Genomic DNA, 13,126 nt, shown 5'->3' on the forward strand with positions numbered 1-13,126 from the left:
GGTCACCAGCTACTAGCGGAGACACTGCCACACCAGAACTTCTTGGAAACTTTTTTTTGGATGAATGACTGAGTAAATGGAGACATGAACTTCACTGTAAAGGAGTTCACAGTCCAAAGTTTGAGAGTGAATCTGGACTCTGTGAAACTCTGCAGAACTTGTGAAGTCATTAACAATTAAATATTTTAGTTCAAACTCTTCCCTTAAATTATTACCCAGTCTAAGATTTTTGTGCCCTTTCATAGATGCCAGCAGAAGTTCTGCATGGGGATTCTTACAGTGGCACAGGTACAGCCCCTAGACAGAAAAGAAGCCTGAGGCCGTCCTCTGCATTCGCTGTCCATTTTTCCCAGAGTATGTGGTCCTAGCTACTTGAGGCACTCCCAACTTCTCATTCTTTCGACTTCTGTAAATGTCACAGTCTTGGGAGGCCTCCCAGAGGTCCCCATTAAGGGTCTTATTTAGCCTGGAGCCAGAACTGTAGTTGTAACTCCTTAATGCCAGGAAAGCATTTTTTAAAATCAGCACACTCATCTAAGTCTGTTTCCTAAGGTGTTTTCTTCTATCTGAGTTACAATTTTATGTTCTGTGCCAGGAATCATTTACTTCTGGTTCAATAGGAATTAAAAGTACTTGTTGCTATGTCATTCCAGGGCAAGGATTTGCTTCTGCTTGGAAGTTAGGTCTTTAGTGTGTGAGTATATGTGAGTGTATGTGTATGTCTTTGTGGGATGTTGCACATAAGTGTATGTCTGTGTAATAAGGCAGATTCAATTTCTCAGGGAAAGAAAATGTTCCAGGGACCATAACCTATGGGACAAAGCGTTAGCTACTATCTTTTCTTTTGGTTTTAAATTATGCACTCTTCTTCCTTAAGTGACTGATTCTGAATATGAACGCGTTCTTTTAAAGAGTGGAAATGATATCATTTAACATTTAAATATTAAATCTTATTATGTAAGCCAATTTCTTAAAATCCCCAGGTGGAGTTTGTAACTAAGCCTAAGTAATTCTCCAGGTGTAATGACTGGCAAGCTGTCGAGTAGAAATGGCAGAGAAGCAGCTATTGTTGGGAGAGGCTGGAACTTCTTTGTTTTTAGTATACATTTTAGTTGCTGAAAGAGTCCTTGTAGATTTTCCTCAAAATTAAAAAAGCCAGAGGAAGAGGAAATTACAATTAATAGCCTGGAAATTCCAATTAATCTCTCAAATAGTGATTAATTTCCAGAGACATGGAGACTCTGCAGTATATCTGGGAGGAAGGAAAAGACAATTAGGGTTGGGGAAATTGGTAGAGGACGCTTGGGTAGGTGGAAATCCCACCAGGATTGAAGACTGCTCTAGGATTGAGATAATTGACAAGGTTGGAAGCTTGCCAAAAACTGTATCAAGTGCTGTCTCTTCCTAATGGGCAAGTGTGCCCATTTTGAAACCCACTGGCCATATTTCCTAAAACTGTCTATTATCACTTTGTGGAAATGTTCAAATAAGATCTGTTATCAAATTACATTTCTTTCTTTGTCACTTTTTAGCTTATCATTCCGCCAAGGTTTTGGCCCCTGCCCTTCTTCCTGCTTCTTGCCTCCTTGAGGCTGAGCTCTTCTCTCTCCCCAGCCTCTCAGTGAGCTGGTTCAGGTCTGTGTTGGTTTCAGATAATGGATGCTTTAAATTTAAGGTAGTGAAAACCGCTGATCTAGGCTGGAAATCACAAGGACCAATTGATTTATCAATTTTTCTTCTATAAAGGTAAAATAATACCATGGCAATTTTTTAGTGCAGATTATTGAGGCTCAGATGAATCAGAACGAAGGGGAAATTAACTGGCTATACTTATGAAATGCAAATGCTATGTTTGCATTGTTGGATGGATTCAGTCTTAAGCAGTTTGGAACTTATTTGTATGTACCTGAGGTTTTAACTACATGGTAATGAAGATGGTGTTAAGCTTTTACAGGAGCACGGCTTTTGATCTGCTCTTTCTCCCCAGTGTACTAACAGTATTTATTAGGAGGAAAAACCTCCAGAGAGTCAGAATAAATATCATAGTCCTTTGAACATCTAAATATATGCAGCATTTTACAGAAATAATGTAAGCGAACTAACCGTTTGTGGTCAGCTGGAAAACTTAACTTTTAGAGGGATTTGACCAGCTATACTGACCTAGAAAATGAAATAAGCAGTTTGGAAAATCTGGTTTGTACATATAATTATTTTTATATTATCTCAGGCTGTGCCTTGCAATGAGTAAACCACAGTAGTTATCTGACCTATTGCTCTACCACTGCCATTGCTTCAACACAGTAATTATGTAAGACTCAGCATGTTTTTAACTAACTAAATGCATGTGGGACATTCCTTAGCTTCAGCAGCCTATCTGGAGACTACTCAAGGGCTCTTTATCAGTCTTTCAGTTTGAATGGAAAAGAGACTGTAAAATCATGACCTGCGTTAAAATGTGTAGACTGGGAGGGCCATTGTGGAAATATTTAATACAAGCACTTGGCACTTTTGTTAGCTGAAAATGTCCTGAAAGTTATGACGTGTCAAATATTTCTAATTAAAACAGAAAATTAATCTTCATGATGAAAGAATCCTAACAGCGCTTTTTATATGAATACAAATATTTAGTTGGGATATAGGTTATAGGATGTCTTTAAGGCCCTGAAGTCCTTTGGATTTACTGTTTTTCATTCTAGTTCTTCCTTTAATAGCTCGGAGCAAATAAAAGTGATTTCCTTTAGAATGTGCACATGCTCCTAAGGATATCTGAATAAAAGATACGTATCTGATAATTTGCCATCTCAGCATCATCCCTTGGGCAGCAGGTTGTAAGGCAATAGTTTAATCTGAATGTGAACTAATGCTTATGCGCAAAGACATGTATGTCTCTTCCTGGATTTGAAGGAACTGAGAGTAGAGCAGTTTAACCAGGATTCCCTAGATGGCTTATCATCCTGATGAGCTAGCATTGCAATCAGAAGACATTCACTTTTGCTTAAAACATGAAATTGACTGGTAGAGTTCAGATATTAATAAAACTACTTTTTGCCTGTAGTTTTAACCCTTTTCATCTTACATTTAAGAAGAAAAGACACTTAAAAGGAAACAATGAATTGGAACTAATTACAAAGCTCTAAAGGGCCCTGGGTGATGTTAGTCTCTTTAGGGATTGTGATGTCCCCTCCCACCGGTCTCCCAACCCTGACCTTCCACCCCCTCACTCGCCAGCATGACTCTCTTTCCTTCTTACCTGTAACCATAAATACCAGACAGCCAAAGTCATGCCTCGTGAAGGTAGGCATGTGGAGTGGTGGAATCATACAATATCTGTGTTAAAAGGTTATATCCTAGTAAGATAAGCGTTTGGACTGTAAACTAGTTCAACCACTGTGGAAGTCAGTGTGGCGATTCCTCAGGGATCTAGAACTGGAAATACCATTTACCCAGCCATCCCATTACTGGGTATATACCCAAAAGATTATAAATCATGCTGCTATAAAGACACATGCACACGTATGTTTATAGCGGCACTATTCACAATAGCAAAGACTTGGAACCAACGTAAATGTCCAACAACGATAGACTGGATTAAGAAAATGTGGCATATATACACCATGGAATACTTTGCAGCCATAAAAAATGATGAGTTCATGTCCTTTGTAGGGACATGGATGAAACTGGAAACCATCATTCTCAGCAAACTATCACAAGGACAAAAAACCAAACACCGCATGTTCTCACTCATAGGTGGGAATTGAACAATGAGAACACATGGACACAGGAAGGGGAACATCACACACCAGGGACTGTTGTGGGGTGGGGGGAGGGGGGAGGGATAGCATTAGGAGATATACCTAATGCTAAATGATGAGTTAATGGGTGCAGCACACCAGCATGGCACATGTATACATATGTAACAAACCTGCATGTTGTGCACATGTACCCTAAAACTTAAAGTATAATAATAATATAATTTAAAAAAAAATAGAAGGAAAAAAAAAAGTTAGGTTCTAATACAGACAAGAAGTTTAGGCTGTTTTAAATGTGGGCAGGCTCTGTCAGAGACTGATCCAGTGCTTATTATAAATCCTGAATCACAAGGAATGGGTTTTGAAACCACAGTGGCCCAGGCCACATTCAGACCTGAAAAAGTCGACTCTCCTAGAGCTAAGGCCAAATTATACTCATGTGTAGTCAAGGTAATGAAAGAAACACTCACCGTTTCCCACCACTGTGTAGGAAGCTGCTTAGAAACGTTTTTAGGAAAGGTTAAAATTACTAATTTAAAGAGGACTGAAATAAGTCAAAGGTGTATTTTACAATCTTTAGGGTAATCATTAAAATAATAATATAAGAAGCTCAATTAAAATGCTAATAAGGGAGAAAAAATATTTTTAAAAACACTTGAATGACTAAAAAGAAAGTGAAAAGAAGAAATACAGGAACAAAGAATAGGTGTGATAAATGGAAAACAAATTAAGATGGTAGGCTTATAAGAAACTATATCAGTAAATGTATCAAATATAAGTGGTTTCAACATTCCTATTAAAAGATTGCCAGACTGGATACAGATAACCAATTGTAGTAAGTTTAAATCTAGTAGGTTTTAAGATACTTTACTAAGTTTAAAATTTAAGATACACTATGTAGACTGAGAAAGATTGAAAGTAAAATGTTAGAAATATATATACCATGCATAAATTAACTAAAAGCTATAATCATATTAATATCAGGCAAAGTAGACTTTAATGCAAAAATTATCATGAGCGATAAAGAGGGATATTTGTTAATGATAAAAGGAAGTTGGCTGGGCGCGGTGGCTCATGCCTGTAATCCCAGCACTTTAGGAGGCTGAGGTGGGCGGATCACCAGGTCAGGAGATGGAGACCATCCTGGCTAACACAGTGAAACCCTGTCTCTACTAAAAATACAAAAAATTAGCTGGGCGTGGTGGCACACGCCTATAGTCCCAGCTACTCGGGAGGCTGAGGCAGGAGAATCACTTGAACCCAGGAGGCGGAGGTTGCAGTGAGCTGAGATTGCGCCATTGCACCTCAGCCTGGGTGACAGAGCAAGACTCTGTCTCAAAAAAATAAAAAAAATTAAAAAAAAGGAAAAGTTGAAAATAAATGATTCAAACCTCCAACTCCAAAAACTAGAAAATAATCAGCAAATTAAACCCAAAGATGGTAATTGCTTGAACCGGGGAGGCAGAGGTTGCAGTGAGCCAAGATCATGCCACTGTACTCCAGCCTGGGCCACAGAGGGACACCCTGTCTTAAAAAAAAAAAAAAGAGAGAGAGAGAGAGAGAGAAAGCAAAAATAAGCAGAAATTATAGAAGTAGGAAACGATATATATTATTTGAAAATTAACAAAAACAACTGGGGCTTTTTTTGACAAGATTAATATAATTGATACATCTCTAGCAAACCAATCAAGGAAAAAAGAAGAGAAAATACAATGAATTTCAGAAAAAAACAAGGGGATCACCACTATATGTCATAGAGATCAAAAAGATAATAAGATACTATGATCAATTTTATGTCAATAAATTTGACAACTTAGAGAAAATCGACAACTTTCTTTAAAAACACAACTTACCACTCTTTCCCTAAGCAGCCTGAGGTAATCTGTGAAAATGGTTCGCTATTCACTTGACCCGGAGAACCCCACGAAATCATGCAAATCAAGAGGTTCCAATCTTCGTGTTCACTTCAAGAACACTCGTGAAACTGCTCAGGCCATCAAGGGTATGCATATACGAAAAGCCACGAAGTATCTGAAAGATGTCACTTTACAGAAACAGTGTGTACCATTCCGACGTTACAATGGTGGAGTTGGCAGGTGTGCGCAGGCCAAGCAGTGGGGCTGGACACAAGGTCGGTGGCCCAAAAAGAGTGCTGAATTTTTGCTGCACATGCTTAAAAACGCAGAGAGTAATGCTGAACTTAAGGGTTTAGATGTAGATTCTCTGGTCATTGAGCATATCCAAGTGAACAAAGCACCTAAGATGCGCCGCCGGACTTACAGAGCTCATGGTCGGATTAACCCATACATGAGCTCTCCCTGCCACATTGAGATGATCCTTACGGAAAAGGAACAGATTGTTCCTAAACCAGAAGAGGAGGTTGCCCAGAAGAAAAAGATATCCCAGAAGAAACTGAAGAAACAAAAACTTATGGCACGGGAGTAAATTCAGCATTAAAATAAATGTAATTAAAAGGAAAAAAAAAAAAAAAAAAAAAAAAACACAACTTACCAAAACAGACATAAGAAGAAATTTAAAATCTGAAAAATCCTAAATTTATTATTTAAATTGAAGCGACAATTAAATGCCTTCCCCTAAATTTAATTTCAGACCAATATTGCTTTAGTAATAAATTCTTCCAAATGTTTATGGAAGAAATAATGCCAGTGTTACACAAACTCTTATAGAAAATAGAAAAAGATAAAACATTTCTTAAATCATGTGTGAAATCAGCCTAACCTAAGTCTGACAAGAACTTACTAGTAAAGAAAATCACCACCCAGTATCTTTCATGAATCTTAAAATATTTGATTAGCAAATCAAGTTCAGGGATATGTAAAAGAATATGTCATGATCAGATGGGATTTATTCCAGGAATCCATGGTTGATTTAACATTTAAAAACCAATCAAAGCCTCGTTAAAAGAATCAAAGAGGAAAATTATGTAATTATTTCAGTAGAGAAGACTAATTTGATTCCGCACTTGGTTATAATAAAAATTCTCAACAAACTAATAGAAGGGAATTTCTTTGATGTTATATAACTGCATACTTAATGATAAAGTAATAAATGATTTCTCCGAGTTTGGGAACAAGAAAAGATCACCAATTGGCAATTCTAGCCAATGCAATAAGCCAAGAAAAAATTGTCGTGAAGGTTGAGAAGAACGAAGTAAACTGTTTTCCACAAATGATGTAATTATATACATAGAAAATATAAAATTATTGAAAATAATGTGACTTTAACAAGAATGCTGGATGCAAGGTCAGTGTAAAAAAAATCAAGTCTCTTTATACTAGCAATAAATAATTCAAAAATGAAATTTTAAACCATAATTTATAGTAACGTTAAAAAATCAAGTACCTAGTAGTAAATCTTTTTTTTTCCTTCAACTTTTGTTTTAAGTTCCGGGATGTATGTGTAGGATGTGCAGGTTTGTTACATAGGTAAACATGTGCCATGGTGGTTTGCTGCACAGATCAACCCACCACCTAGGTATTAAGCCCAGTATTCGTTAGCTGTTCTTCCTGATGCTCTCCCTTCCTCGACCCCCAACAGACCCCAGTGTGTTGTTCCCCGCATATGGCCATGTGTTCTCATTGTTCAGCTCCTATTTAAAAGTGAGAACATGGGATGTTTGGTTTTCTGTTCCTGCATTCGTTTGCTGAGGAAAACAGCTTCCAGCTCCATTCATGTCCCTGCAGAGGACATGATCTCATTCCTTTTTATGGCTGCATAGTATTCCATGGTGTATATATACCACATTTTCTTTTTCCAGTCTGTCATTGATGGGCATTTGGGTTGATTCCATGTCTTTGCTGTTGTGAATAGTGCTGCAGTGAACATACACATGCATGTATCTTTATCATAGAATGATTTATATTCTTTTGGACATATACCCAGTAATGGAATTGCTGGGTCAAATGGTATTTCTGCTTCTAGATCTTTAAAATCAATGTGCAAAAATTGCTTGCATTTCTATACACAAATAACAGGCAAACAGAGAGCCAAATCAGGAAGGATCTCCCATTCACAATTGCTACAAAAAGAATAAAATACCTAGGAATACAGCTAACAAGGGAAGTGAAGGACCTCTTCAAGGAGAACTACAAACCACTGCTCAAGGAAATCAGAGAGGACACAAACAAATGGAAAAAGATTACATGCTCATGGATAGCAAGAATCAATATCATGAAAATGACCATACTGCCCAAAGTAATTTATAGATTCAATGCTATTCCCATTAAGCTACCATTGACTTTCTTCACAGAATTAGAAAAAATATTTAAAAATTAATATGGAGCCCAAAAAAGAGCCTGAATAGCCAAGACAATCCTAAGCAAAAAGAACAAAGTGGGAGGCATCATGCTACCTGACTTCAAACTATACTACAAGGCTACAGTAACCAAAACAGCATGGTACTGGTACATAAACAGACACACAGAGCAATGGAATGGAATAGAGAACTCAGAAATAAGAAACAATAAATCTAATGAGAGATGTTCAAAACCTTCACCGTGAAAAGTGCAAAATATATTGAGAAAAACTGAAGATTATTTAAATAAATGGAGTGATATAATCATGTGCCTGGATTAGAGGATTGTAAAGATACAGTTTCCCCTAATTTGATTAATAGATTCAATGCAATCCCAATAAAAATCAGTTAATTTTTGTGAAAATTATCAGGCTGGTTCAAAAATTTAAGTGGAAATACAAAGCACCAAGAATAACTGAAGCAATACTAACTAAAGAAGAAAAAACATGGAGAACTTATGTTGTTAGATATTAAGACTTATTATAAAGCTGCAATAATTAAGATAGTATGGTATTGGCTCAAGGATACATGAATAGAGCAAAGGAATAGAATAGAGTTCAGCAGTAATGGTTACAGATATATGCATATCTGACAAAGTACTTGTATCCAGAATATGTCAAGAATCTTACACAGCAGTTGGAAAAGTACACTCAACCCAATTAAAATTTGGGCAAAATACTTGAAAAAGCTTTCAGAGAAGAGAATATCACAGTTTACTGTAAACATAAAAAGATGCTCAACACTATTAGTCATGAGAGAAATGCAAATAAAAATAACAATGATATATCACCACCCACCCACCAGAATTGCTAACATGTAAAAGACTGACAATGTCAAGCTATTATCACAGATTTTTGGTGACTTGGAGAAAATAATTCACTCTGTCCACTCTGTCCTTATGGTTCAAACCCTATATGATCAGGTCTTCTTCCAATTTTTGGCAGTGGCATCCCAAACCCCTCTCATTTAGTCTTGCCTTGTGTCCACAGCCTTCTCATACCATCCAGGTAGATGTAGCTAATATACTCAGGTCTTCCAATGAAACACTAATTATCACCACTCCCCATATTAATCACTATGCTGACTTCATAGCTGTAAATTAATTTTGCCTGTTATTGAATTTTATATGCATGGAATCATATAAGATTTACTTATGTACACTTTCATATTTGGGTTATTTTACTCAACATCTGTATGTTGAGATTTATCTATATATTATGTCTACCTGTGGTTCATTCTTTTTCATTGCTGTAGGGGATTCCAATTTCTATAAATTTAATTGTATACACTTAGTAATTCTGTGATTGATAGACTCTTGGGTTGCTTCCAAGTTGGGATTATTACAAAAAATATTGCTATGAATATTCTTATATATGCACATATGCACAGATTTCTGTTATATACACATGGAATTGCTAGGTCATGAGGTACATATAATATATTCAGCTTTACCCAATACTGCTCAACAGGTTTCTAAAGTGCTTTCACTAGTTTGCCCTTCCACCAGCAGTGAACAAAAATTTTAGTTGTGATGTATTGACACCATACCCATGCACCATTTCTTATTGACTTAAAACTCTTAAAATTCTTTTGACTTGGCTCTCTAAAACCCTATAGGCAGTAAAATTCAAATCTTTTCTATTTCAAGAACAGGAAGCCTTTCATGAAGGGAAAGGTGGGCCAGACTGTTGAAAACACTGCAGGAGTAGCAGCAGCAAATGAACATGGCGGGAAGGACTGTCACAGCTGATGTTCTAAAATTGGAACATTCTAAGGGCTACTTCTGAAACACGAACAATTAGGTGGGATTGCTGTCCAAATTAAGAAGCCCTTACTTCTTAATCATTAATATAGTTCCTTTTTCCTCCAGAAATGTTCCAATTATGAAAAATTATGAAACAGTTTGTGATTAAGTGATACTCTGTGTAAACACAGTAAATATAACTGAAAAGGATAGACTTTTAGGCCATGGTCAGATACTGTTAAATTTTAGTTAAGTTATATTCATAACTAAGTAACATTAAGTTATAGTGAGAAGGAACTTCACAGTACAAACATTTTTTTCTATGTGTGTTGAATGCTCCGAGCTTATTTCTAAATCCTGCTTGGTTTAAGGAAAGATTACAGGAGAGAAATTCAGAAGCTAAAGGTTCAGGGGCCATTTCTGCCATTACTAACTGTGTGACCCTAGTCACTTAATATCTTTGTCTCAGTTTTAAATATCTGCAGAAATTATGGAACGTTATATCTTCTCTGTTTACCAAAGAGATTATTGTGAGGAACAATTGAAATGGCCTATAACAGCTAATCCATATGGGGATTTAAAGTTAAATAATTTTCCACCATGTTTTCATTTCTATATTTAAAATAATCTTATAGTTGCTAAAGTGCTATTCAAACATGTTATATTTTTTCATATGTTAAATCACAAGATAATCTTATTTGTTATATGCCTTATGCCATAAACAGAGCCCAGCATAGTGCTGTCTGTATTTTTCTCATTGTTCTTTACCTTAGTAGAAAGGAATGGAGAGAATGATTCATAATGAGTAAAACACATATCATCTCTGGAGAGAGAAAATAAGGATAAAGGCAGATTTCCATTCAGGAGAATTTATCTGGGCTTTGGAAGTAATTTAAAATGACTGTTCCCTGTGTTGGCAATTTGTAGCCTGCCTGAGTTGACACCTCCATTTTCAATCACAGCAAGATTGCTTTTAGTTGCAGGCAATTGCTAAAGCCAGAGATCTGAAAAGGAGCCCTTTTCAAACTCCTTATAGATTTAAAACAGATAGAATATGAATGTAATTTTTTCTCCTGATTGTCATCAAATACTTCACGAATAATTTAAATTAATCCATAATTTGTCTAAATCAAGAGGAGGAAAGCATGGCCTAATCATAACATTGTTGTGTTGTACCTGGACATAGAGAATTAGCCTGGAAAGATTTGTTGCTACCAAATCTGCAAACTTTATTATAGAGTAGTTGTTTGGCCTCATATATATGTACGGACTCTAAAAGAAACAATAGCAAACAATATCATATACAGTGATGAAGTTCCCAGATCAGCCCACCAAAACCAATATATGAAAAACTGTGTGCAAATGTGTATGCCTGAGTGCCTTCTGACTATCCATTTCAACAGAGATGTGTATATGCATGTTTAGAGCATTATCTCCAAATATTTGTTTTGCAAAACTGAGTTTGATTGTATAGGACATTAGTGCTGTAGTTTAGCATCGCTCTTCGTTTCCTATCCTGGTTTTATAGGATATGGAAAACCTAATCCAGAAGTAGAGCAAAGCTGATAATCTTGCTACCTTATGAAGGTGCAAGGAGACTGGAGCTAATCACCTGCTCTGAGCACTTTGAGACCCTTTTTTGAGGAATCACCACTAATCACACTGGAAAAGATGCCTTGCCTCACGTTGAGGGGACAGTTACTATTGAAAGGGTGTTAGTCACTGAGCATTACTGTAGTTAAAACATTATTCTGAGACATGTCCTACAAGCCATGGGATTAGGCGTTTATTAATAAAACTCCCCAAATGGTATTTGCAATGTGTCATTCTACTTGAGAACATAAATAGAATAGAATTAAACTAACACAGAAAGATTACTTATCTTATAATTAAGAACATTGTACAAGAATGAATTTTGAATTTATAACAATTTCTGGGCTGGCAAGGGAGACGTATTAAATAACCTTTCTTCTTAAAAAAATATCTTTTGAGACATAAATTCTCTGTGGGGAAAAAACAGAACAATGAGCTGTCTTTTCTCAATTGATTGCCTGTAGTGTTACAAATACTTTGAAAAATGAAGGGAAATTTAACATTTTAAAATGATCTTTCAGAAATCTATTATTATGAGTGGGGAAAAATGAACAAAAGTCCTTAAGTATTTAGGCTTTTTGAAAACTTCCATGATGTAAACTAGGTAATACTGGGGATAGCCCAGCCCACAGAGTGCAGCAGCATGAAACACAAACAAGAGTCACTGATTTTTTATAGTCAGCTGAAAAACAGCACATCTAATTTTTTTTAAATAGAAAAATAAACAATATTTCCTGCCATGAAGACAGTTACTGTCTTAGTTCCATCTTGGAAACGTCACAGAGCTTTATCCTATTTATTTTCAGTGCACAGTAACCACCAGCATCAGTTTGAGTCTGTGTATTTTAAGAGCATGGCTAAAATGTCATATGCTGTTACATATATAGCAACGTAGGGAGTGGAACACTCACTCAATATTAAAAAATCAAAATCAAAATCCATTTATACAATCAGAGTCAAATTTATATCAATTTGCCTATGCTATGACTTTTCGAATTTCCTCTGGAATTATCCTGGTGATCCTAATTTTGCTCTTAATGTCTTCCATGTATGCCCCAAATAATTAACATAACGAAGATAATTTTATTGTAAGGTTTTTTGATAACTTATTTTTGTCTTTGTTTTCCCCTGAAATGAGTGTCCTTCACCTAGTCCTTAAGTGTCCTATCTACAAAATGGAGAATGAAAAAGGCTGCCAACACTGTAACATAGGTAGGAGGCATTCGTGTTTTCAGAATGGAGTTGTAATGAATACACACACACAGTTCCTGTCACTGCTGTGCACATGAGGGTGTCATAAATGGTCCCTGACCTCAAGACATTAGACCTATGGCAATATGGGACATGATGCTGTCATTTTGTTAGACTATTCTAGGCCTATTCTACTTCAGTGTCTAGTGTAGCATTACTGCAGACCATGTGTTTCAGCAGAGTTTGTGGATCTTGTTTTCCCAATAGCTCCCACTGTAATAGTGGTGCACCCCGCTGGCAGCAGGCAGCTTCTTGAGAAGATGTCTCCATGCCTTGCTGGGCACTGCAGCCTACATTAAACTATCCAGATTCCATTTTCATATTTTTCTGACTTAGAGTCACTTTCCCAACTCAGTGATCTCCTTTCTGGCAGCAGCATCCTTACATCATTAAATTGTTCCTTGTTCTAGAGGGATGGACGTACTGAGTTCCTGTTAAAGGTTTGTCTGCTGTCTAGAACTACTCCTTCTCATG

The 13,126-nt window shown here is 36.4% G+C and overlaps 2 protein-coding genes across 3 annotated transcripts in view; both read left to right on the top strand.

The window, feature by feature from the left end:
• The window catches only part of CHN2 (chimerin 2), a 317,736-nt gene that overhangs the window by 20,679 nt on the left and 283,931 nt on the right, over positions 1–13,126 (top strand). The gene's annotated exons all lie outside the window — the stretch shown is intronic.
• On the top strand, positions 5,587–6,255 carry LOC112209774 (large ribosomal subunit protein uL22). Its single transcript, XM_024357776.3, has one exon. The coding sequence runs from the start codon at positions 5,640–5,642 to the stop codon at positions 6,192–6,194; it is 555 nt and encodes a 184-aa protein (XP_024213544.1). The 5' UTR covers positions 5,587–5,639; the 3' UTR covers positions 6,195–6,255.

Source organism: Pan troglodytes, chromosome 6 (assembly GCF_028858775.2).
Source record: "Pan troglodytes isolate AG18354 chromosome 6, NHGRI_mPanTro3-v2.0_pri, whole genome shotgun sequence".
NCBI classification, from domain to species: Eukaryota; Metazoa; Chordata; class Mammalia; order Primates; family Hominidae; genus Pan; species Pan troglodytes.

Excerpts from the sequence above, each read along its gene's own strand:
- LOC112209774 (XM_024357776.3), top strand. The coding sequence starts at position 5,640 with ATGGTTCGCTATTCACTTGACCCGGAGAACCCCACGAAATCATGCAAA.